Source organism: Aquarana catesbeiana, linkage group LG02 (genome assembly GCF_042186555.1).
Source record: "Aquarana catesbeiana isolate 2022-GZ linkage group LG02, ASM4218655v1, whole genome shotgun sequence".
Classification (NCBI taxonomy): domain Eukaryota; kingdom Metazoa; phylum Chordata; class Amphibia; order Anura; family Ranidae; genus Aquarana; species Aquarana catesbeiana.
In genome coordinates, this window is record NC_133325.1 from 660,487,664 (window position 1) to 660,514,853 (window position 27,190).

General features: G+C 48.0%; 1 protein-coding gene across 1 annotated transcript in view; it reads left to right on the forward strand.

Annotated features, from left to right (window-relative positions):
- The first annotated feature begins 10,936 nt into the window (after positions 1-10,936).
- TSR1 (TSR1 ribosome maturation factor) overlaps positions 10,937-27,190 on the forward strand; it is a 46,818-nt gene continuing 30,564 nt past the window's right edge. The window contains exon 1 of the mRNA XM_073616609.1: positions 10,937-11,118. Within this exon, the coding sequence (XP_073472710.1) occupies positions 11,010-11,118 (109 nt within the window). The 5' untranslated portion in view covers positions 10,937-11,009. The remainder of the gene's footprint in view (positions 11,119-27,190) is intronic.

Here is a 27,190-nt window from a genome sequence, read left to right on the forward strand (position 1 = left end):
CCATTCGGTGCATCCCTAGATAAAACTATTAAAAGTGCCACAATATCCAAATAAAACCACAGTATAGAAAAACAATTATTGAACTCAAGTCTTTGCTGAAAAAATCAATTGACAAACTTCAGTAGATGACGTAATAATAAGTGGTCAGATCAGGGACTCTGCTGCTTAATTCATTAGTGCTGGACTGGGTATAAACCTAGTTTTGTTCCCATAGTATTCAAGGATAAAAAAGAAAACCATTGTGCAGACAGTCCGAGGAATAATAGCCTGTGTGGTGACGATAAATAACACTCACACTTTCACTGCAGAGTAGATCGCACATAAAAGGTCAGTTGCACACAGAGGCGTCGCCAGGGGGTGGCTATTGGGGCTATAGCCCCGAATCTGGGTCCCATAGCCCCGAGTCTCTTGCTGCAGAGACTCGGGCTGCGGCGGGCGGACTGCATGAGAGACGTATGAGAGGAGAGAAGCGAGGGTGTGTCCTTGCCGCCGAGCAGTATGGCTGTGTGATCTGATTCACAGGGTGAAAAACCCGGCTCTCTGCCACTCAGCCTGTCTGTCCCAGGGAGGAGGAGATCCCTGCACACCAGCAGATCACAGCGGCGATTGCAGAGTGCAGACATCGTGTCCCGGCCAGCGTTGCTATGGGGGTGGGGGGCGGGCTGCACCGGGTGACACCGGGGCCGCCGCCCACCGCTGCATAGTGTGTAGTACACACTGTACTTCTGCTTGCAGAGCCGCAGCGGAGCGGTGTGAGCAGAGTACCAAGCCGTGCGGGGGAGCCTGCCTGTAGCACTCCCCCGTCTTAAGCTGTCCCTCTGCCTCGGGGATCTCCAATGTCTCCGGAGGCAGCCGGAGTTGGTGGGCGGAGCTGGGGGTGTGGCTGCCTCCTCCACTCCTCCCACAGACTCCTTCACTCACTGGCTGATCCCACAGCTGAAGGAGAAAGAGACAAGGACACAGCAGTCCAGAGCGTCTTCAGCTCCAGGCATGCTGTAAGTTACTGCACCACTGCACATGTCACTACATAGAGTCCTAACCTGGCACCATACCACCCCAGCCTTCCCTATGCCACCCCAGCCTGCCCTTTGCCCCCGCAACCTGCCCTATGCCACCGCAACCTCCCCTTTGCCACTGCAACCTGCCCTATGCCACCCCAGCCTGCTCTATGCCACTGCAACCTGCCCTATGCCACCGCAACCTACCCTATGCCACCTCAACCTGCCCTATGCCACCGCAACCTGCCCTATGTCACCCCAGCCTTCCCTATGCCACCGCAACTTGCCCTATGCCACTCCAGCCTGCCCTACATCACCCCAACCTGCCCTATACCACTGCAACCTGCCCTATACCAGCCCAGCCTGCCCTATACCACCGCAAACTGCCCTATACCACCCCAGCCTGCCCTATACCACCACAAACTGCCCTATACCACCCCAGCCTGTCTTATACCACCGCAAACTGCCCTATACCACCCCAGCCAGCCCTATACCACCGCAACCTGCCCTATACCACCCCAGCCTGCCCTATACCACCGCAAACTGCCCTATACCACCCCAGCCTGCCCTATGCAACCGCAACCAGCCCTATACCACCCCAGCCAGCCCTATACCACCCCAGCCTGCCCTATACCACCCCAGCCTGTCCTATACCACCGCAAACTGCCCTATACCACCCCAGCCTGCCCTATACCAACCCAGGCTGTCCTATACCACCGCAAACTGCCCTACACCACCCCAGCCTGCCCTATACCAACCCAGGCTGTCCTATACCACCGCAAACTGCCCTACCCCACCCCAGCCTGCCCTATACCACCCCAGCCTGCCGTATATCACCCTAGCCTGCCGTATACCACCCCAACCTGCCCTATACCACCCCAGCCTGCCCTATATCTCCCCAACCTGACCCATACCACCGCAAACTGCCCTATACCACCCCAGCCTGCCCTTTACAAATCCAGCCTGCCCTATACAACCCCAGCCTGCACTATACAACCCCAACCTGCCCTATATCAAACCAGCCTGCCCAATACCACCCTATACTTTAATTTACAGGGGCCATTTGGAGGTGCGCCTGCAGGGCGCTGGACAGGATAGACAGAAGGGGAGTGACACCATGTTTTGCCGCACCAGGTGACACCAACCCTAGTGACCCCACTGCCCGCCGCCTCACAGATTTATTCATGAAGCACACAGCAGTCCAAGATGGCTCTGCAGAGAACGGCCGCCCTGCCTCACCACTAGGGATGAGCCGAACACCCCCCGGTTCGGTTCGCACCAGAACCTGCGAACGGACCGAAAGTTCGCACGAACGTTAGAACCCCATTGACGTCTATGGGACTCGAACGTTCGAAATCAAAAGTGCTCATTTTAAAGGCTAATTTGCATGGTATTGTCCTAAAAAGGGTTTGGGGACCCGGGTCCTACCCCAGGGGACATGTATCAATGCAAAAAAAACTTTTAAAAACGGCCGTTTTTTCGGGAGCAGTGAGTTTAATGATGCTTAAAGTAAAAAAAAAAAAAGTGAAATATTCCTTTAAATATCGTACCTGAGGGGTGTCTATAGTATGCCTGTAAAGTGACGCGTGTTTCCCGTGTTTAGAACAGTCCCTGCACCAAATGTCATTTTTAAAGGAAAAAATCTCATTTAAAACTGCTTGCGGGTTTAATGTAATGTCGGGTCCTGGCAATATGGATGAAAATCAGTGAGACAAACGGCATGGGTACCCCCCAGTCCATTACCAGGCCCTTTGGGTCTTGTATGGATATTAAGGGGAACCCCGCACCCAAATTAAAATAAGGAAAGGTGTGGGGCCACCAGGCCCTATATACTCTGAACAGCAGTATACAGGCTGTAGGTTTGTTGTTAAGTAGAATCTCTTTGTAATTTTGAACGGGTACATTTTTAACGTGTTTAGCTCCAGCCAAAAAATCTTTTTTAAGCTTTTTGGAAAACATAGGGAAGGGTTATCACCCCTGTGACATTTGTTTTGCTGTCTTTCCTCCTCTTCAGAAGATTTCACCTCACTTTTTGTCCCAATGGATTGGAAAGCATCAGTGGAAAGGAGAAATGTTTTTCCCATATTAACTCTTACAGGAGAGAATTTCCCTTCCTAGGGGTAGATTTCACTTCCTGTTGTCTCCTTCCGTTTGCAAGTAGGAGTCGTTTGTAAGTTAGTTGTTTGAAAGTAGGGTCCTGCCCTATATACTCAGCAGAAATTTGGGCCTTAGGTGTTGCTGTGGCCACAACACTGTAAGCCCTCACAGGGCTCTGCTGTGAAATATTAGATCAAGAATTGTAATTACATGCCCCTGTTGAACAGGAGCTGAAAAATTAGGCCTTAGGCACTGGTGCTGGTGCCACAACACTGCAACCCCTCACAGACACTCTAGTTGGAATGCAGGAACGAGCCCTGCTGCAAAGTATTGCATCAAAAATTGTAATTACACGCCCCTGTTAAACAAGGGCTGAAAAATTGGGCCTTAGGCACTGGTGCTGGTGCCACAACACTGCAACCCCTCACAGACACTCTAGTTGGAATGCAGGAACGAGCCCTGCTGCAAAGTATTACATCAAAAATCGTAATTACACGCCCCTGTTAAACAGGGGCTGAAAAATTGTGCCTTAGGCACTGGTGGTGGCACCCAGAACCAAAAATGTTCTTACAAGCTATCAGCGTGATGATTGAGGAGGAAGAGGATAATTACTCAGGGATAGTCACTCAGCATCAGCATAGGCAGTCTTTGAAGGGATCTGAGATTTCAAAAAAAATTATTCGGTTACATCAGCATCAGGTGCTTGGTAGCTGGTGGTGATCCAAGACTCATTCATTTTTATGAAGGTCAGTCGATCGACCGAGTCAGTGGACAGACGCACCCTGTGATCGGTTACCACGCCTCCAGCAGCACTGAATGTGCGTTCCGAAAGAACGCTGGATGCAGGACAGGCCAGTAGCTCAATTGCATACTGTGCAAGCTCTGGCCAGTGATCCATCCTCAAGACCCAGTAACCCAGAGGATTTTCGGTGGGAAAGGTGTCCAAGTCTGATCTTGCCCCTAGGTATTCCTGCACCATGTAAAACAGACGCTGGCGATGGTTGCTGGAACCGATCATACCTTGGGGCTGCGGACCAAAAAATTGTCTGAACGCATCGGTCAGACGGCCACCTTCTCCACCGCTCCTTCTTTGACTGACCGAAGCCTCAGCAACACGTTGTCCAGAAACAGGAGTTTGTAACCTCCCAGTCTCTGGGAACGCGTTGCACAGACCTTTCTGCAAGGCCTCCCGAAGATGTTTCATCCTCTGCTCCCTCTGCGATGGCCCGCTTACCCTTGTAACGTGGATCAAGGAGGGTTGCCAGCCAGTATTGGTCCTTCTCCTTGATACCACGAATACGAGGATCCTTACGCAGGCTTTGCAGGATCAGGGAGGCCATGCAGCGTAGGTTTGCTGAGGCATTCGGTCCGGAGTCCTCTGGGTCACTAAGGACGACATGGTCCGCAGCCACCTCCTCCCAGCCACGTACAAGTCCATGTGTTTCTTGGGACTGATCCCTTAAAGACTGCTGCTGATGCTGAGTGCCAGGCTCCACCTCCATACTGACACAATCTTCCTCCTCCTCCTCCTCCTCGTCCTCTTCCTGTGTGATCGGCGGGCACGCAGGAACACTGTCTGGATAAAGGGGGCCTTGAGAGCTAAGGAAGTCCTCCTCTTCCTGCCTCTGTTCTGCCTCAAGTGCCCTGTCCATTATTCCACGCAGCGTGTGCTCCAACAGGTGGACAAGGGGGACAGTGTCACTGATGCATGCACTGTCACTGCTCACCATCCTCGTGGCCTCCTCGAATGGTGACAGGACAGTGCATGCATCCCTGATCATGGCCCACTGGCGTGGGGAAAAAAAAACAAGCTCCCCTGACCCTGTCCTGGTGCCATAGTCGCACAGGTACTCATTGATGGCCCTCTGCTGCGTGTGCAGCCGCTGCAGCATGGCCAACGTTGAGTTCCACCTGGTGGGCATGTCACATATTAGGCGGTTCTTGGGCAGGTTAAACTCCTTTTGGAGGTCCGTCAGCCGAGCACTGGCATTATATGACCGGCGGAAATGCACACAGACTTTCCTGGCCTGCCTCAGGACATCCTGTAAGCCCGGGTACCTGCCCAAGAACCGCTGCACCACCAAGTTAAGGACGTGAGCCAAACAGGGCACATGGGTCATTTGTCCCTGTCGGAGGGCAGAGAGGAGGTTGGTGCCATTGTCGCAAACCACCATTCCTGCCTTAAGTTGGCGTGGCGTCAACCACCTCTGAACCTGCCCCTGCAGAGCTGACAGAACCTCTGCCCCAGTGTGGCTCCTGTCCCCCAAGCACACCAGCTCAAGCACCGCATGGCATCTTTTGGCCTGCGTACTTGCGTAGCCCCTTGAACGACTACGGAGCACCGCTGGTTCCGAGGAAGAGGCCATGGAGGAAGAAGAAGAGGAGGGGGTGGAGGAGAGAGGTGTGTCACAATCATTAGCATTTTGGAGGTGTGGTGGCGGAACAACCTCCAACACTACTGCACCTTGTCCTGCATCCTTCCCAGCTGCCAGCAGAGTCACCCAATGCGCCGTGAAACTTAGGTAACGTCCCTGTCCATGCCTGCTGGACCATGAGTCAGCGGTAATATGCACCTTACCGCTGACCGCCCTGTCCAGCGAGGCATGGACATTGCCTTCCACATGCTGGTAGAGAGCCGGAATTGCCTTCCGTGAGAAAAAGTGGCGTTTGGGTACCTGCCACTGAGGAACCGCACATTCCACAAACTCACGGAAGGGGGCAGAGTCTACCAACTGAAAAGGCAGCAGTTGAAGTGCTAGCAATTTTGCCAAGCTAGCATTCAACCGTTGGGCATGTGGATGGCTGGGAGCAAACTTCTTTCGGCGGTGCAGCAGCTGGGGCAGGGAAATTTGCCTGGTACAATCTGACGTCGGTGTACCAAAATCAGATTGCCCACAAGTACGTGGCTGTGACACACCTAATTCTACACCTTCATTCCTCTCAGTGCAGGTCTCAGAGAGGACTGAAGGTCTAGTGGGGTTGGAAATCTCAGCTGATGAGGAGCAAGCAGAGGTCCTCTTTGTTCTTTGGTGTGGGTCTTTTAGATACGCTTGCCAACGAACTGCATGGCGGGTCAACATATGTCTGGTCAAGCATGTGGTACCCAAGCGGGAGATGTTTTGGCCACGCGAGATACGCTTGAGACATATGTTGCAAATAGCAGCGGTGCGATCTGATGCACTCGTCTCAAAAAAGGCCCACACCAAAGAACTTTTTGAATAACGTGCAGAGACTGCAGCGCACTGCACATGTGGAGCTTTGGGGTGTGATGCAGTCAATGTGCTGCCCTTAGGCTGGCCCCTGGAGGGCATCCTGCCTCGTTGGTGATGTGCCGCCTCCTCCTCCTCTCTCCTATCAGGCACCCACGTTGAGTCAGTGACCTCATCATCCCCTCCCTCCTCATCACTGGAGCAAACCTGGCAGTATGCTGCAGCAGGGGGAGCATGACTGCCAGATTGCTGTCCTTCTTGGGCACCCCCTCTGTCCGTGCTCGTGTTACTGCCTTCATCGAGCTCAGTATCATCATCAGAGCCTTCCAAACGCTGGGCATCCTCCTGGAGCATGTACCCAACACTGTGGTCAAACAGTTCGAGGGACTCCTCAGGAGGACATGGTGGGGCTAGGGAAGGAGTCACTGATGACATTGAGCCAAGGGAAGAGGCCGCTGCTTTGCCAGACAAAGTACCCTGGGCATGGGTGAGAGAGGATGAGGAGGATGAGGACGGCTTGGTCATCCACTCGACCAAGTCTTCCGCATGTTGCGGCTCAACATGGCCAGCTGCCGAAAAAAAGGCCAAGCGTGTCCCATGGCCACGTGCTGATGAGGATGCACCGTCTCCACGACCAGCACTAGACACAGAGCCTGCTTGCCCTCTCTTATTGGCTTGTGACTGTCTGCCTCTCCTTCTTGGCCTTCCAGACATACTAATGGCCTGTAGCTGCACTAAGCTGGGATATATATATATATATATATATATATATGTACTGATACTGCAGCTAGCAAAATCAACTGCCTGCCTGTAGTATGAGAACACCACCAACCTTCTACAGGTAGCTTTAGCTGAACACTGTGAGGTGGACGCACCCCACTAACTTGTAGGTTTAGCTGAACACTGTGAGCAGGGCGCACCCCACTAACTTGTAGGTTTAGCAGAACACTGTGAGCAGGACGCACTGCACTAACTGTAAATAGTCTAGCTGCCTGACTGTGGTACTAATAGGATCAAAAGAACACCAGCAATTTTCTTCAGGTAGCTGTATTTACTGTAACAAGACAAGCCTGCCTGTCAGTAAGAAGATAACAGGAACGGATCTAGCTGAACACTGTGAGCAGGACGCACCCCACTAGCTTGTAGGTTTAGCTGAACACTGTGAGGTGGACGCACCCCACTAACTTGTAGGTTTAGCTGAACACTGTGAGCAGGACGCACCCCACTAACTTGTAGGTTTAGCAGAACACTGTGAGCAGGACGCACTGCACTAACTGTAAATAGTCTAGCTGCCTGACTGTGGTACTAATAGGATCAAAAGAACACCAGCAATTTTCTTCAGGTAGCTGTATTTACTGTAACAAGACAAGCCTGCCTGTCAGTAAGAAGATAACAGGAACGGATCTAGCTGAACACTGTGAGCAGGACGCACCCCACTAGCTTGTAGGTTTAGCTGAACACTGTGAGGTGGACGCACCCCACTAACTTGTAGGTTTAGCTGAACACTGTGAGCAGGACGCACTGCACTAACTGTAAATAGTCTAGCTGCCTGACTGTGGTACTAATAGGATCAAAAGAACACCAGCAATTTTCTTCAGGTAGCTGTATTTACTGTAACAAGACAAGCCTGCCTGTCAGTAAGAAGATAACAGGAACGGATCTAGCTGAACACTGTGAGCAGGACGCACCCCACTAGCTTGTAGGTTTAACTGAACACTGTGAGGTGGACGCACCCCACTAACTTGTAGGTTTAGCTGAACACTGTGAGCAGGACGCACCCCACTAACTTGTAGGTTTAGCAGAACACTGTGAGCAGGACGCACTGCACTAACTGTAAATAGTCTAGCTGCCTGACTGTGGTACTAATAGGATCAAAAGTACACCAGCAATTTTCTTCAGGTAGCTGTATTTACTGTAACAAGACAAGCCTGCCTGTCAGTAAGAAGATAACAGGAACGGATCTAGCTGAACACTGTGAGCAGGACGCACCCCACTAGCTTGTAGGTTTAGCTGAACACTGTGAGGTGGACGCACCCCACTAACTTGTAGGTTTAGCTGAACACTGTGAGCAGGACGCACCCCACTTACTTGTAGGTTTAGCAGAACACTGTGGGCAGGATGCACTGCACTAACTGTAAATAGTCTAGCTGCCTGACTGTGGTACTAATAGGATCAAAAGAACACCAGTAATTTTCTTTAAAATACTGTAACAAGACAAGCCTGCCTGTCAGTAAGAAGATAACAGGAACGGATCTAGCTGAACACTGTGAGCAGGACGCACTGCACTAAATGTAAATAGTCTAGCTGCCTGACTGTGGTACTAATAGGATCAAAAGAACACCAGTAATTTTCTTCAAAATACTGTAACAAGACAAGCCTGCCTGTCAGTAGGAATATAACAGGAACGGATCTAGCTGAACACTGTGAGCAGGACGCACTGCACTAAATGTAAATAGTCTAGAAGATAACAGGAACGGATCTAGCTAAACTGAATACAGTGTATATATATATATATATGCAACACCTGGGATGCATATATATACACAATACACTTTAAGTGCAGCTAACTGACTGACTCTCCTGCCTAATCTAGCTAACTCAAATGAAATGACACTGTCTCTCTCTCTCTCTAAGCACACCGGAACACACTGCACAGGGCCGCCGTGCAGGCGGCCTTATATAGTGTGGGGCGTGTACTAAATCCCCTGAGCCATAATTGGCCAAAGCCTCCTTGGCTTTGGCCAATTATGGCTCTCTGTTAAGGCGGCGCTGTGATTGGCCAAGCATGCGGGTCATAGTGCATGCTTGGCCAATCATCAGCAAGCAATGCACTGCAATGCCGCAGTGAATTATGGGCCGTGACGCGCCACACGAATTTGGCGCGAACGGCCCATATCGTTCGCAATTCGGCGAACGATCGAACAGCCGATGTTCGAGTCGAACATGGGTTCGACTCGAACACGAAGCTCATCCCTACTCACCACAACCACTGCCCAGAGACTTTGTCACCCAGACTCTGACATGGACGAAGCCTCCCTCTCCTCCTCATCTGAAAGAAGTAAGAGAGCTGCAGTCTCCCCAGCCTCATCACCCACTAAGCTGCCCTAAGCCAAAAAGCAGCACTAGGCTTCACTGCCAGCACAGCCCGCTGATCATGAGGAGAACACTGACTCCCTCTCTGCATTCCTTGCAGCAGATGTCCCACACACAGAGGCTACTGTAAGGGCACTTTCACACTGTGGTGGTTGGACATCGACGGTAAAGCGCCGCTATTTTTAGAGGCATTTTACCGTAGTTTAAACAGTGCTTTTCGGCCACTAGCGGGGTGCTTTTAACCCCCCGCTAGTGGCTGATTAAGGGGTTAATAGCGCCCGCGAAGCTCTGATACCGAAGCGCTTTGCAGGTGCTTTGGTGGCGCTGCCCATTGATTTCAATGGCAGGGGCACTTTAGGAGCGGTGTATACACCGCTTCTAAAGCACCCGAAAGATGCTGCTTGCAGAACTTTTTTTAACGTCCTGCAAGCACACCGCCCCAGTATGAAAGCACACTGTCACTGGAGTGACAGGAGAGGTGCATTACAGCCGCTTTGCAGGCGCAATATTTAGCGTAAAGTGCCTCAGTGTGAAAGTAGCCTAAAAGAGAGGAAAGAAGTGAGCGGGTGGACGAGCAGAGATGACATCATCTCTCACTGCCTGCCCGCATCACCGCTCACTTGCCCTCACTAAATGGACCAGTGCTGCCAGCCTGCCACCAATGCAGCGAAATGCACATTTGGTGACCCTGACACCATATCAACCATGGTGCCATAATGATTGTATGGCCAACAGCGGCCATTGCCCACGAAAATTTGCTTACCACCGGCGTGCACCCCAGCCCCCCCCCGGTTGGTGGTGACCGGTGACTGCTGGTATGGGCTCTAGCCCCAGATCTTTTGCAGACCTAGCAACGCCCCTGGTTGCACACAAAACACTGCTCCTCATCCACCGACAATGCCGACCTAGCACTGTGGGTGACGTTATTGGCTGCAGTACAATGACTCCAGTGAAAATCCGTTGTTTCGTCAGATTAGGCGACCCGCCAGAATGTGTAATGGAAGTAACGTTTCGTCGCCGACATCTTGCTACACCCCGCACTCCTTCACAATAAGGATTCACTGAGAAGGGGGAAAGCGGACATCGTGTTACACCCACCGGAGTTTTGCCTTTTACCTATTTTTAACAGTAAACGGTTTATATAATGAAATACAGTACTTAGAACTGCGTCCGACTGGTTAGATGTTGAGTTTTTCAAAGCGACAAGCTGATCTCACAGGTTTGCTAATCTGACAGAAGTTCGCTGCTTTTAAAATTTAACATCTAAAAAATCATACGGAGTTCTAAGTACTGTATTTCACTATAAAACCTCAGTTTACTGTTAAAAATAAGTGTAAAATGCAAAACTCCTGTGGGTGTAATAAGATGTCCGCTCTCCCCCTTCAGTGTATCCTTACTTATGGGGGAGTGCGGGGTGTAGAAAGACGAAACATCACTTCCGTTACACCTTCTGACGGATCGCTAAATCTGATGAAACACCGTACAACAGTCTAGTACACCTCTCTGCGCAGGCGCATTGGATTAGATGCGGTAGTGTCTCTTCCGCCCGGAGTTGGGCGGCTTTACTCTCTGCAAGGCTGTTAGTAGGCGTGGAATTCGGGATAGCACGGCGATGGGTGACAAGCAAGCGGCTCACCGGCCCGGAGCCTTCAAACAGCAGAATAAGGCGCACAAGAGTGGTAGACACCGAGGACGGGGAGCGCAGGACCGCGAGAATAAAGGTGAGGGTGGGGGAGAAGGGGGAGGGGCAGATAGCTGTGTGCCACGTGCTCGCCCCACGTGTCTCTGCTGTACAGCAAAGTGTACTCGGCACTGTGCGAGGAGAGTAGACTGGGGGGCCCCTAGTGGTCTGCAATCCACCGTACTGTGTGTTCCTGGTGGAAACTCTTCTCATGCTTCCTGTCTCGGTGACAACAGGACAGGAAGTGATGAGAGTACTTTCACTGGGGACACAGACAAGAGCATGAGTGAGGTGAATTCCCTTCTGTTCCCTGAGCGTTTTCTGCTGCCTCTTCTAGTGACACATGAATTCCTGTCCCTTTTCATTCTGCGAAACTGTGGTCACCAGGACACCCCCCCCCAATACAAAAATAAATGTTTTGTCTTTACATACATTTTTAAAGTCAAAATGTGTTTTTTTTTTTTTTTTTTAAACGTTAACCACTCCAGCCCCTGGAAAAATTTACCCCCTTGATGGCCAGGCCACTTTTTGAGATACAGCACTGCGTTACTGTAACAGACAATTGCGCGATTGTGCGACATACCCAAATACAATTGATGTCCCTTTTCCCCACAAATAGTTTTCTTTTGGTGTTATTTGATCACCTCTGCGATTTGTATTTTTTGCGCTAAAAACAAAAAAAGACTGACAATTTAAAAAGCAAAAATAACAATATTTTTTACTTTTTTGCTATAATAAATATCCAAGAAAAAAAACGGACTTCTAAATCAGCTTAGACCAATGTTTATTCTACAATAAGCGTATACTGATTGGTTTGCGCAAAAGTTATAGCATCTACAAAATAGGGGATAGATTTATGGACTTTAAATTTTTTTACAAATATTTTTACTAGTAATGGCGGAGATCTGCGTTTTATTTTTTTTGTGGGACTGCGACATTGTGGAAGACAAATCTGACCCCAAGTGACTCTTTTTGGGGACCAGTGACCCCAATACAGTGATCCTGGAATGGCGACAAACTTTTACCCTTAAAAATCTCCATAGGCGCCGTTTAAAAAATTCTACAGGTTGCATGTTTATTACTTACAGGGGAGGTCTAGGGCTAGAATTATTGCTCTCGCTCTACCGATCGCGGCGACCCCTCACGTGTGTGGTTTATACACCGTTTTCATATGTAGGCGCTACTCGCATTTGCTTCTGCACACAAGCTCGGCGGGACGGGGCGCGTTTAAAAATTTTAGTTATTTTTTTTCTTATTTATATGACCTTTTTTATTTGTACACTGTTCTTTAAAAAAAATGTGTCACTTGTATTCCTATTACAAGGAATGTAAACATCCCTTGTAATAGAAAAAAAAGCATGACAGGTCCTCCTAACCAGTTGCCGACCACCTCACGCAGATATACTGCGGCAGAATGGCACGGGCAGGCGGTCGGCTTCTGTCTGGGAGCGATGAGAGGTGAGGGGGAGGCCATCCATTCGTGCCCCCCCCTCGCGATCGCTCCCAGCCAATGAAATCATTCCTCTGCTGCTGTATAGTAAACGGCAGCAAAGGAAGTGATGTCATCTCTCGGTATTTTCTGTTCCGGCGCCGAGGAGAGAAGACATCCGAGTGAGTGTAAAACACACACAGAACACGCCAGGCATACATTACATCCCCCTTTACCCCCCAATCACCCCCCTGCCCCCCCGTCACACTGACACCAAGCAGTTTTTTTTTTTTTTTTTTCTGATTACTGCATTTGTGTCAGTTTTCTGACAGTTAGTGTTAGCCCCCTTTAGGTCTAGGATACCCCCCTAACCCCCCCCCCCCTAATAAAGTTTTAACCCCTTGATCACCCAGTGTCACTAAGCGATCATTTTTCTGATCGCTGTATTAGTGTCACTGGTGACGCTAGTTAGGGAGGTAAATATATAGGTTCGCCGTCAGCTTTTTACAGCGACAGGGACCCCCATGTGCTACCTAATAAAGGTTTTAACTCCTTGATTGCCCCTAGTTAACCCTTTCACCAGTGATCACCGTATAACTGTTACGGGTGACGCTGGTTAGTTCGTTTATTTTTTATAGTGTCAGGGCACCCGCCGTTTATTACGTAATAAAGGTTTAGCCCCCTGATCGCCCGGTGGTGATATAAGTTAAGTTTTAGGGTCAGATAGGGTCTGCGTCGCCCCAGGCAGCGTCAGGTTAGTGCCAGTAGTGCTAACACCCACGCACGCACCGTACACCTCCCTTAGTGGTATAGTATCTGAACAGATCAATATCTGATCAGATCTATACTAGCGTCCCCAGCAGTATAGGGTTCCCAAAAACGCAGTGTTAGCGGGATCAGCCCAGATACCTGCTAGCACCTGCGTTTTGCCCCTCCGCCTGGCCCAGCCCAGCCCACCCAAGTGCAGTATCGATCGATCACTGTCACAAAACACTAAACGCATAACTGCAGCGTTCGCAGAGTCAGGCCTGATCCCTGCGATCACTAACAGTTTTTTTGGTAGCGTATTGGTGAACTGGCAAGCACCAGCAGCCTAGTACACCCCGGTCGTAGTCAAACCAGCACTGCAGTAACACTTGGTGACGTGGGTCCCATAAGTGCAGTTCAAGCTGGTGAGGTGGCAAGCACAAGTAGTGTCCCGCTGCCACCAAGAAGAAGACAAACACAGGCCCGTCGTGCCCATAGTGCCCTTCCTGCTGCATTCGCCAACCCTAATTGGGAACCCACCACTTCTGCAGCGCCCGTACTTTCCCCATTCACAACCCCAACCAAATGCAGTCGGCTGCATGAGAGGCATTTTTATGTCCTCCCGAGTACCCCTACCCAACGAACCCCCCCCAAAAAAGATGTCGTGTCTGCAGCAAGCGCGGATATAGGCGTGACACCCGCTATTATTGTCCCTCCTGTCCTGACGATCCTGGTCTTTGCATTGGTGAATGTTTTGAACGCTACCATTCACTAGTTGAGTATTAGCGTAGGGTACAGCATTGCACAGACTAGGCACACTTTCACAGAGTCTCCCAAGATGCCATCGCATTTTGAGAGACCCGAACCTGGAACCGGTTACAGTTACAAAAGTTACAGTTACAAAAAAAAGTGTAAAAAAAAAAAAAAAAACACAAAAAAATATATAAAAAAAAAACAAAAATAGTTGTCGTTTTATTGTTCTCTCTCTCTCTATTGTTCTGTTCTTTTTTGTATTCTGCAATGTTTTATTGTTTATTATGTTTTATCATGTTTGCTTTTCAGGTATGCAATTTTTTCTTGTACAAAAGGTTTTATTGAACATGAAGAGTGTTGATAGTACAAAAGGAGAAACATATAAATGTACATTATGCGGATACATGTGTGCATATTCTTGGTACAGAGAACAAACATAAAAAAATAATAGGAAGTGAAAACAGGAATCATATCACATGACCATGTATCAATACATAAAGCACTGAGGAGGCAAAAGGTGTTCAAAATCAGTTGTCAGCCTGTACTATATCTCCGTCAGGGGTAAACCTGCGGAATCAAAGATATATAAAAAAAAAATTGCCCAAACTAAAAATGGAGAATGGGAGTAAAAAGGAACTGACTTAGTGATTGAGGAGAAGAAGGAAAGGAGAATAATAGAGAAGAAAAAGTGGGGGGAGCAGAAAGATGGGGGGGGGGGGGGAGAGGTCCGCGGGATGGGGTGCCTTTGTTTCCATTACAAGGAGAGTAGTGCCGAGTCGAATCTGGAGGGGTGGGCATAGTTTACCCATGGTTGCCATGTTCGAAGAAATTTGTCATGTGTATCTGATAATATTGCTGTCAGCTTTTCATTAACCATGGTATCATTAATGCGGTTTTTAACTACTTCAAAACTTAGGGCTGAAGTTTTCCATGATTTTGCAATAGTTAATTTAGTTGCAGTAAGTATATGGGATGCTAACTGTCGCTCTGGTCGCAACAGTTCAGGGATTGGTTTCCCCAAAAGGGCCTCAAAGGGGTCCCTCTTTATGGTAGTATTGAAGAGGTTTTGGAGGAGTGCATACACTCTGATCCAGAGTCTGCATACCTTAGGGCACTTCCACCAAATGTGTGCCATCGTGCCCTCTTGTGAGCATCCTCGAAAACATAAAGTGGAATAAGATGGGATAAACCTCGCTATTCTGGCTGGGGTGTAGTACAATCTATAAAGAATTTTGTAAGCATTTTCCAAGAACAAAACATTCTTGGAGCACTTGGATAATGAAATTGTCATGGCCTGCCAGTCCTCCGGGTCAATTTTTTTACCCAGCTCCGCTTCCCAATGAAGATGATACGCTCTTATGGGCGGTTTTGTGGAGCCAATAATGGCCACGTAGATTAATGAAATCAAACCAGGGGATTGGGGTCGTGATCTGCAAAGATGTTCAAAGGGGGTTAGTGTAAATGGGGGGTCATGAGTTTTTATAAGGGTTAGTAGGAAATGTCGTATTTGCATATATCTAAAATGTTCCCTTAGGGGGATGTCATGTGAGGAGCGTAAGGCCGCAAATGTTTTTATCCTAGTTGGGGAAAACATAGAGTGGACATCCACAAAGCCTTGCTCAGTCCACCATCGAAATTGCTGCGGATTATCGTGTCCCGGTGGGAACAGTGAGCAGTGAAGAAGGGAGAGTAGGGGAAGATGTGGGGAGATTAAACCTGCGGAGTATTTAACAGAATCCCATAACCGTAGTGAATGGGCCAAACATGGGCCCATGGCACTAGGGCGATGTTCTCGAGGAAGCCATGGAAGAGAGGCTAAGGGTATCGGGTGAGAGTCTATCATATCCATAGTGGCCCATAATGGCATCTGGGATTTCTCATGGAGATGAGATAATGGAGCTATGGCTGCCGCTATGTAATAAGCGTGTAGATTGGGTACTGATAAACCTCCATTAATTTTACGAGCGAATAATACCTGCTTTTTAATCCTAGGTTTCTTGGAGCCCCAAATAAACTGCATGATCTTGCGCTGGTGTATACAGAGAATATGGGAGGGGACTGGGACCGGGAGAACTCTGAAGTAGTAAAGCAGTTTTGGGAGGTAGGACATGCGAACGGTAGTAATCCTACCGAACCAGGACAATGGGAGAGCGGACCACGAGGAGAGCATATTAGAGAGTTTTCTAAGTAATGAGGGAAAATTAGCTTGGAATAAACCTGAATATTTTGGGGTGAGTCGAATACCAAGATAAGGTAAAGAATTCAGCCATTGGAAGGAAAAGTGTGACTGTAGGGATTCTTATTCAGATAGTGAGAGGTTTATCGACATTGCATTTGATTTAGCGGGATTGACCGATAGACCCAAAAAGGTGGCAAAGGTTTCCAGAAGAGCTAACAGATTAGGGAGGGTGATTCTCGGTTTAGTGATGGTCAGTAATATGTCATCCGCGAACATAGACAATTTATGTGGGGTTCCTGCTATATCCACGCCAGTTATATCAGGATGAGATCTAATGGCTTCCGCTAGGGGTTCCAATGCTAAAATAAATAACAATGGAGAGAGTGGGCATCCCTGGCGAGTGCCCCTTCTAATTGGGAAGGTGTATGATTCAAACCCATAGTACTTCACTTTGGCTTGAGGGGAATTATAGATGGCTGAGACCCAGCCCATAAAAGAAGTGCCAAAACAAAAGTGCTTTAACGTTTGAATCAGGTATGGCCATGACAATGTATCAAGTGCTTTATTGATGTCCAATGATAAGAACATGGTTTCAAGGGATCTATTATGAACTATGTGTTGTATTTGGAGAAGGCGTCTTATTGCGTCCCCTGCCTGCCTTCGTGGGACAAATCCCACTTGATCTTTTTTTATTAGGCGTGGAAGGAAGGAGATGAGGCGAGTGGCCAGGATTTTTGTTAAAATTTTCATGTCGATATTAATGAGTGATATGGGCCGGAAGTTGGCCCAAGATGAATGGTCCTTATCTGGTTTAGGTATCATGACTATATTGGCGGTCAGTTGGTTGGGTGTGAAGTGACAACCATCCTTGACTGAATTATACATCTTCGTCAAATGCGGAGCAATGACATCTGCCATTTTCCGGTAATAAAGTGCCGTGAAGCCATCTGGGCCAGGCTTCTTGCCCACCTTCAACTCCTTAATGCATTGGAGGACTTCTGAGATCTGTATATCTCGGTCCATCAGGGATGTATGAGTTTCAGACAAGGATGGTAATGATAGATTCTTAAGAAAGGCGTCTAGGCCTTGGGTTGAAAGATGATCTGGTTCCGAATAAAGTTTAGTGAGGCGATGTCTGAATTCCTCCAGGATTTTTTGGGGATTACCTGTTAGGGAATTGTGGCGGGTGCGAAGAGTAATAGGAGTAAATTTCGGGGCAAAGGTGCGTAGTCTATTAGCTAGCATTGTATTAGGTTTATTCGCTTTAATATACCACCTTTGTCGGGCCCATCGTAGGGTTCGTTCTGCTTCGTCAGTCAGGCATAGGTCTAAGTCTGTGCGGGCTTTATCTAAGAGTTTGCGATTAGTGGGAGTAGGTTTTAGTTTGAAGGTCTTGGTCGCGATCTCTAATTTTAATTCAAGCTCTTGTCGAGCCCTTGCTCTCTCTTTTTTACGTCTAGACGCTATGCGGATAACGTGACCTCTGAGGACAGCTTTATACGCTTCCCAGAGTGTAACTGGGGATGGTACTGATCCTGTGTTAATTTTAAAATATTCTGCTGAAGCATCATGAATGTCAGCAAGAATCTCTTTGTGGGATAGAAGGGAGTCATTCATCACCCATGGGGAAAATTGTGAATTACTCAGTAAAGAACTACAAACCGTCAGGATGGGGTCATGATCTGACCATGGGGCGGCAAGGATAGAAATTGATTCTATTAAGGGAAGGTGTTTGCGAAGGACAAACATATGGTCGATCCTAGAGTGAGAGTGGTGAGGATGGGAATAGTGGGTATAATCCCTACTTAGGGGATGGAGTTCCCGCCATATATCTATTAGGTCAGAATTCCGTAGGGACTGCAAAAAGGATTTGGCGGCCGCAGGGGGGGGGTTTATGGTCCGGTGGGTATTTGTCAAGGGAGGGCTTCAGTGTTACATTAGAGTCTCCTGCCATCAATAGGGTTCCTTTTTGGTGAGATCGTAACAGGGAGCAGACGTGGGTAAGAAAGGGCCCTGGGTTGGTATTCGGAGCATAATATGACATGATTGTTATCTCATTATCCTGAATCGTGCCTTGCAAAATTAAATATCTACCATTTGGGTCTGCTATCTGCTTACTGCAAATAAATGGAACCGTTTTGCTTATGGCGATCAGAACACCTCTGTGTTTAGTGGATGCGTTAGCCAGAAATACCTGTGGGTAGTGTGCCGCAAAGTATTTAGGGCAAGAAGTGGTAGAGAAATGCGTTTCTTGTAAACAAGCAATATCTATTTTTTGTTGTTTTAGATATTTGAAGATCTTGACCCTTTTCTGGGGGGAATTCATACCCTGAACATTCAGGGTAAGCCAATTAAGGGTCATGGGATCAGGGAATTTCTCCTATATAAATTTCCAGTCAGACATCCCGCGGACCTAGGGGAAAGGGAAAGAAGAAAAGGGACAAGCAAAGGGCACAAGAGAAAGAGTGAAGCAGGTAAGGTAGAGGTAATAAGAAAATCTCGAAGTTGGATAGACAACAATACCTTAATTGCTTTGTTTTGTGGGCTGAAAGACCCACATTTGAGTAAGACATTGGCCGAGACAGCCGTCTCGGCCAAGTGCTGACTCATCGGGGGTAGCATTGGTCCGACGGGACCACCGGCCTATCATTTATCAATCGTAACTTGTAAATGTACGTTAAGAGCAGAAACTAGAAACCATTGAACTCAGGTTTAGTGGAGATGAATTAAAACAACTGAACTAAACATTTGTTGAGGAAACATTAGAAAACATAAAGGTACAACCAAAACTTAGTCCCCGATGGCCTGGACCAAAAGGCCAAAAGGCCTTCAGTCCCCTGACCACCAGGGAGATTGATCTAACCCCACCGCGCCCCCCCACCCCCCCAACGGAGTCGGCGGTACAGGGCACGGATACAACTGCCCGCGCCGCATTGGAACACCACAAAAGGGTATTCCTGCAGCTGCGGTTTCACCCTCCCCCCACCACGTCAAACCCTAGAAGGAACAGAAATGTTAAAGTCACATTCTTGTATTGAGTAGTAAAAGTTATCATGAAGACTTAACCTAAAAAGAAAAAGAGGAAAAAACCAAACAAAAAAAATAATCCATCTTTAAACATGGGTAGTCTTCTTCCTGGAAACATGTTGATGGATGTCTATTTGCCTATCTTCCATGTCGCTTCTTACACCTCACACCGCCATCTCACAAATGGGGCGGACCTTAAAAGTTATTAAGGCATAGGACCAGACTTTGGGTACTGGGGACTAGTAACTCCTTATCCAGCACACCTAAAAGTTCCAGGTGTAAAAGCAGTAGAAAGAACAAAAAGGGATGACCGTGGCCCGGGGTCGGGCAACAGAAGGGGGCTAGATGTCATCAAAAACAAATAAAAGAAAAGTACCTTCAACCATTGTTGAATTTATGGAACTTCTGTGACTGTAATTCTCGGAGAGCTTGGGATTCGGGTTGCGAACGTTGGGAGCTTTGTCGAGGGGGCCTGGAGGGTCCTGGTCTGGAGGAGGAGGAGTACGTCGCCTCCGTCTGGGAGGAAGGGAGGTCCAGCTGCAGATCCTGGAAATGATGTCTTAACTCCGCTGGAGAAGTAGCCTGAAATTGACGACCCAAATGAGAGAAGGATAGTTTGAAGGGGAATCCCCATCTGTATTTGATCCCCTGTGTTTGCAGTATTTGCAAGTATGGTTTGAGTCCCCGCCGTCTGGCAATCGTGACCGGCGAGAGATCAACGAATAGCTGAAGGGAATTCCCCTGAAAAGAGAGATTTTGTTGTTCTCTCGCCGCCTGCAAAAGCTTTTCTTTAGTGCGGTAATAGTGGAACTTTATGATAACGTCTCTCGGGGGACCATCCGTGGGTTTAGGGGCCAGAGATCTATGTATGCGATCGAACTCAAGCCGGTCCACAGGGATTTCCGGGGCCAGTTCCTGAAAGAAAGCCGCCGCTGTGCCCTGCAGGTCATTCACCTTTTCTGGAATACCGCGGATGCGTAAGTTGTCCCTGCGGGCCCTATTTTCTGCGTCTTCCAACTTGTCTCTCAGGGACTCTATTTCTGTTGTTAATTTTTCTACTTCTTCTTCATGACCCTCTAAGACTGTGGTTGCCAAATCCATGCGCTGCTCTAATTGATTAGTGCGGTGGCCTATCTCTTTAAGACCCCGCACCAAATCTGAGGATAGCTTGCGTGATGCCACAGTAATTTCGTCCCTTACTATACTGCGAAATCTTGCTAAAAGGTTATCAGAGTCCAGGGGAAGAGGGCTTACCAGGTCTGTAGGAAATTGTTGTAAGCTGTCTGTTGGAGATTCTGGGTTATCATCTGATATGTGTGCAGCGTCTTCACGTTCTGGAGGCTTCAGCGCCATATTGGATTTCCCCTTGCCTGGTGCTGTAGAGGACTTCTGGGGCTGCCTAGCTTTTGGCTTGTGCTTTCCGGACCGGAGCATCACCGGCAGAGTCCCGAGACGCTCCGGAGTCCGGAGCAGTATGTGAACCTTGTCCCCGCTTGTTCTGCTCGGTATCGGGCCGGGTTACTGTTCCCGTCAGCGCGGAGCGGAGGAATCACGCGGCCATTTCCTTCGCTCGCGCGCATGCGCCCTTCAGGTATGCAATTTTTTATACTTTACCGTTTACTGTGTTTTATTGTTAACCATTTTTTTGTCTTAAGGTACGCCATTCAGCTGCAGCGCGGATTTATTTATCTTGACAGCAACAGCGTTTGCTCCCACGATATATAAAGCCGTGACTCCAGCGGAGGTGATATATGTCGAAGCATGGGGGCAGCAGGGGCGGAGGAGCGATTTGCTCCTACCTTTTGCGGGAGGATGTCCCCCTGCTTCGGCATATATAAACGGTGCATGTATGCCCATCATTAGAAGTGGGTGATTGAAGGGAGGTATTCTAATGGTGGGCATATCCACCGATCAATCTCTTTTTTTCGTTCAGCCCATAGGCTGCATGAAAAAAAGGTTACAATATATGCCCAACAAGGACCAGCAACGTACTGGTATGTTGCTGGACTTTGAGTGGTTATACCAGAATGATGCCTGCAGGATTAGGTATCATCTTGGTATCATTTTTTTCAGCCAGCGGTCGGCTTTCATGTAAAAGCAATCCTAGCGGCTAATTAGCCTCTAGACTGCTTTTACAAGCAGTGGGAGGGAATGCCCCCCCCACACCGTCTTCCATGTTTTTCTCTGGCTCTCCTGTCTCAACAGGGAACCTGAGAATGCAGCCGGTGATTCAGCCAGCTGACCATAGAGCTGATCAGAGACCAGAGTGGCTCCAAACATCTCTATGGCCTAAGAAACCGGAAGCTACAAGCATTTCATGACTTAGATTTCGCCGGATGTAAACAGCGCCATTGGGAAATTGGGAAGGCATTTTATCACACCGATCTTGGTGTGGTCAGATGCTTTGAGGGCAGAGGAGAGATCTAGGGTCTAATAGACCCCAATTTTTTCAAAAAAGAGTACCTGTCACTACCTATTGCTATCATAGGGGATATAACAATAAAAATGATAAAAAAAAAAAAAAAAAAAAATGAAAGGAACAGTTTAAAAATAAGATAAAAAAGCAAAAAAATTAAAAAGAAAAAAAAAAAAAAAAAAGCACCCCTGTCCCCTCTCTGCTCTCGCGCAAAGGCAAACGCAAGCGTCGGTCTGGTGTCAAATGTAAACAGCAATTGCACCATGCATGTGAGGTAACTCCGCGAAGGTCAGATCGAGGGCAGTAATTTTAGCAGTAGACCTCCTCTGTAAATCTAAAGTGGTAACCTGTAAAGGCTTTTAAAAATGTATTTAGTTTGTCGCCATTGCACGTTTGTGCGCAATTTTAAAGCATGTCATGTTTGGTATCCATGTACTCGGCCTAAGATCATCTTTTTTTACTTAATCAAACATTTGGGCAATATAGTGTGTTTTAGTGCATTAAACTTTAAAAAAGTGTGTTTTTTCCCAAAAAAATGCGTTTGAAAAATCGCTGCGCAAATACTGTGTGAAAAAAAAAATGAAACACTCACCATTTTAATCTGTAGGGAATTTGCTTAAAAAAAATATATAATTTTTGGGGGTTCAAAGTAATTTTCTTGCAAAAAAAAATAATTTTTTCATGTAAACAAAAAGTGTCAGAAAGGGCTTTGTCTTCAAGTGGTTAGAAGAGTGGGTGATGTGTCAAAAGAAACCTTGGGGAGGAGCCGGATGTGGGCGAGGACGGATCACTAGAGACATGGGGCTGCAGCTCGGCGTCCCTCCAGCCGTGATGAAGACGAAGCGCTCACGCTAGCCTCCCCCCCCCCCCCCCCCCCCCCCTCGCCTCGGAGTATTGCGCGGTGTACACGGCCGTCATCCCCCTGTCGCCCCCCTCTCCCTTAGCTTCCTCCCCGGTTCCCGAGACCGAAGGCAGAGAGGAGGGTGGTGGAGGCGGTGCCTCGGTGCTGCGGTTCTCGGAAGCAGCAAAAATATCAATACAAGACCACAGCAGAGCCTGGGGCTGGGGATGCCGCTCCACCCCCCCTCCTGGAGATAAAAATATCCAGTCTACAGGAAGCGATCTACATCAGAGGCGGTAAATCAAATCAATGGGAAAGCTGCTGCAGTTTATGTGGCAGGGATTGAAGATAGCATCAGACAAGCAAGTAAGTGGGAATTTTGGCACTGCGGGAAGCACCCAGGAGGCTTGAGGAACCAGGAAGGGTAAGACCCTGCATATTGCTAAACCTAAGAGGAGGGTAAGTAACCCACATAATGTGATCTACAGCGGATTGGATATTTTTACCTTCTCATCTTTGTAAGGTCCGGTGCCTTAAATCATGTCTTATCTGTAACACCATGTATCTTAAAGTGTTTGAAACCATTTCGCAAAAATTACCTAGTAAAGGCTAATCATCTGGTCTAAATTCGGATATAGTTGAAAGAGGGGCAGATTGGAAGACCAGGGGGAGTGAAGGATAAGCTCATAAAGATACCAGTACCCCCTAGCACACTCCACAATTGATTATACCCGGGACTATATTTGGAGGTGGAATAGCGGCTTGCATCTCCGAGTTTGCGACTACATCTCTCTATTTATCCTTCGCGGTCGTCCTAAATATAAAGCATAACCAGTAGTAATAGTAGCCACCCAGGACAGGAACCCCAGGAAGGAATACCAAAGAAGTACAAAGTAGTACAAACGGGAAGAAACCTCCTGAGAGGTAGCGAATACACTCTAGAGCGTCTAGGGAGGAATTGCGTAAACAACTAATAAGAAATCAGTTACATAGCTAACACCACTTTGGGGTAATCCCGGGGGTCTCCCCCACCCTCAGGGTCAGCATATTTCACAGGTCCACCCCTTAGGGAACAGAAGAAACAGGGAAATGAGGGGCAAGTCAACCAGAGGGAATGCGGCTACCCAACCCCGGACTAGCTCAAGTCCAGGTACAATAAGGAGATATATGACGAATGACGGCAGCAAAGAAAGCCCGAGTGAATGAACAGGGGCTACAGCGGCAACAGCAATGACAGGCACAAAAAAGACACCGGAGCGTGCAGGTAAAACGGCAACAAGAAGACAAACGGTGGACGGGGACACAAGACCTATGGGTCAAGACATAGAAGAGGAACCATCAGGCGAACCCCAGCAGGGCAGAATGCTTCCCACGAAGGAAGAAATAGCAGAGATGTTCGCTAGGCTGGAGGCCTCAATTAAGGGGGAGATCAATATAGTACACGACAATATGAGCCATCTACTGAAAAGAGTTGAAGAGGCGGAATCCACTGTGGGAATACAGGGAGCCGAAATTCAAAAAATGAAACACCAAATGAAAGCAATGCAGGCCGAATTCAGAAATATCAAATACAGATTGGAGGACCAAGAAAATCGTAACAGAAGAAAGAACCTCCGGATCAGAGGTCTCCCGGAACCACAAGATGGAATAGAAAACCTTCCGCTTAAAATGGAAGAAATTTTTAACGAATTGATGAATCCATTGGAAGTCGGCCGAAAGCTGAAAGTGGACAGGGTGCACAGATTAAGGAAACCACCTGACGTGAGAGGAAACTCACCACGAGATGTCATCGTGCGATTCCACAATTATGCGGACAGAACAAATAACCTCCAACTTAAAGAGAAACCTCCAGGCTAAATATAAAGATACCAATTTACAAATTTTCCAAGATCTCACAGCAGAGACTCTCAACAGGAGAAGAATCCAGAAACCCCTCCTGGCAATTTTGAAAGCGCATGGAATCCAATACTCCTGGGGCTTCCCAGCCTGCCTGATCGGACGCAAAGAAGGCCGAAAAGCCGTGCTAAGATTCCCTGAAGAAACACAAAAATTTTGTGAACACTTAGAAATTCCCCTGGCGGACATACCGGGTTGGTGGGAGAAAGACACCAACCATGACACACTAGGAGAAATTCCTACTTGGAGACCTGTTTGAAACCGGCAGTTTATCTGTAAAAAAAACAAAAAAAAACAAAAAAAAAAAAGGCATTGGGAAAAAGGGAGAAAGAAGTAGGACTATGGTAAAACAGACGCTTGTGTATAGATGTACAAATAGGCTACCCAGCGATGAAATGGCGGACCGTGGGGTCGGTGGAGGTGGCGGGGACGGGGGGGGGGGGAGGGTTGGGAGGCACGAAGGGGGGATAGCCAAGGCTGAGAGCTCCTGTATATGAGATGGAGCCTTGCGGTCGCGGCCAAACCCCGTACCGAGCTCAACCTCTGGGGGACAACCGGGGGGCTGAGTGGTGGTGGCGAGCCCCGGTTATAGTTCAAGGGCCAAGTCAAGGCCTGTTACACCCCCAAAAAATTGGGGAAAAGGAAGGGGGAGGGAGGGAGGGTTTTGGTGGGTGGGTGGGGGGGTTGATGGGGGGGGGGGGGTGAGGGGAGAGGGGAGGGGAGGGGGAGAGAGCCCAACGCAATCTACAATAGTAGGAGCCTGCCTCTTAGTAAGCAGCCCAACGCATCCCACAATACTAGGAGCTTGCCTTATAGTAAGCAGAACATAAATAGAAGAAAGAGATGCTTGCTAACTTAACAATTATCTCTTACAATGTAAGGGGATTGAATGCCTGTGTAAAACGTGCAAATATTCTGGGGGAATTAAAGCTATTGAAGGCTGAGGTAATAATGTTGCAAGAGACCCATTTTAGAACAAATAGGAATCAAACCATTTACTCCAGGGAATTCCCGGAATGGTACTATAGTGACTCACCAATCAGGGGAGCAAGAGGAGTGGCCATAGGGTTCGCCAGAGGAACGAGATTCGAACTAGAGGGGAGGCTCTCCGATCCAGAGGGGAGATATCTCTTCCTGAAAGGAAAAATTAATGGATTGAAGTACTCCCTGGCGAACATCTACGGACCAAATAAAAATACCTATAGAACAGTAATGGCCATACTGACCAAATTCGAGACTTTTAAGACGGGGAGAGCAATCGTAGGAGGAGATTTCAACCTGTGTCTCGACCCCGAGAGAGATTGCACGTCCCATGCTCGGGGGAAGGGAGGAATGTGGCCGGAGAAACTTAAAAAAAAACTACACAAGCTCCAACTAGTAGATGTCTGGAGGATACAACAGGGAGACAAAAGAGACTACACCTTCTATTCCCCCGTGCATGGGACGTACTCAAGACTCGATTTTTTTCTGGTAGAACACAGGATGCTGGAGGAAATCACATGGACCGTTATTGGCAACATGTCCTTTTCGGACCATGCGCCCGTGAGTCTACACTTAAGGATGGGTGAAACCGGAGCACGGGGCACAGGATGGAGACTGAATGAGGATCTCTTAGCTGATGATGTAATCTTGAAAAGATTAAAGGAGGAACTAGAATGGTTTTTTAAAATTAATATCCCCGGCGACGTAAATGAGGCCACAATTTGGGAAGCGCATAAAACATTTATAAGGGGGATTTTAATGATGATAGGTGGGGAAAGAAATAAGAGAACGAAAAACCAAAGGCTCGCCCTGACCAGAGAGATCCACGAACTAGAACAACAACATAAAATATCAGGAGGGAGGGGGGTTTGGAGGACCCTACTCCAAAAGAGGGAAGAGTTGAGGACATCTCTGGAACAGGAAACACGCAAAACCTATTATTTGGTCAAAAAAGAGAGGTACATAAATAGCAATAAGCCCGGTAGACACTTGGCAAGGATCCTAAAAAAGAAGAAAACAAGCAACTACATTGAAAGAATTAGGAAAAGCTCAGGGGAAATCCAATACAAAACGCAAGATATAGCCAAAACTTTTTCAAAGTTCTATGAGGCATTGTATGCAATTAAAGCGAGTGGCACTCAAGAACAGGTTAAACATAGGCAGGAAGCCAGTAAAATGTTTCTAAAAGAGGCAAACTTAAAAAAAATCACGGAAGAGGATAGTCCCACTCTGGATGCTCCCGTGACCCTTCAGGAGGTCAGGAGAGCCATCCAGGATATCCCTAACGGGAAAAGCCCAGGACCCGATGGGCTGTCGGCCCTCTACTATAAAAAGTTGCAAGAACCCCTACTCCCAATACTCTGCTCATACATCAATGGGATCGGGGAAAACTGGGAGATAAGAAAGGAAGCATTAGAGGCGAATATAGTGGTTATAAAGAAGGAAGGGAAGGACGCTACTACATGCTTCGGTTATAGACCCATTTCCCTTCTGAACATAGATATAAAGATCTATGCAAAGATCCTCGCAGACAGACTGAAAAGGGTTATAACAGAAGTGATCCACTCTGACCAAGCGGGATTTGTACCAGGGAGGGAAGGGAAAGACAACGGTATAAAAACGTTAATGGTAACTCAGATTATGAGGGACAGGGGAGCCCCAGGTCTACTCCTGTCGATTGATGCTGAAAAAGCATTCGACAGGGTAGACTGGGGCTTCATGTGGAACACTCTGGAGGAACTGGGGATTGGTAACAAAATGATTAAAAGGATCAGGGCCCTATATAATTACCCCACGGCCAGAGTTAAAATCAATGGTACTCTATCTGAGGCAATTGAGCTGA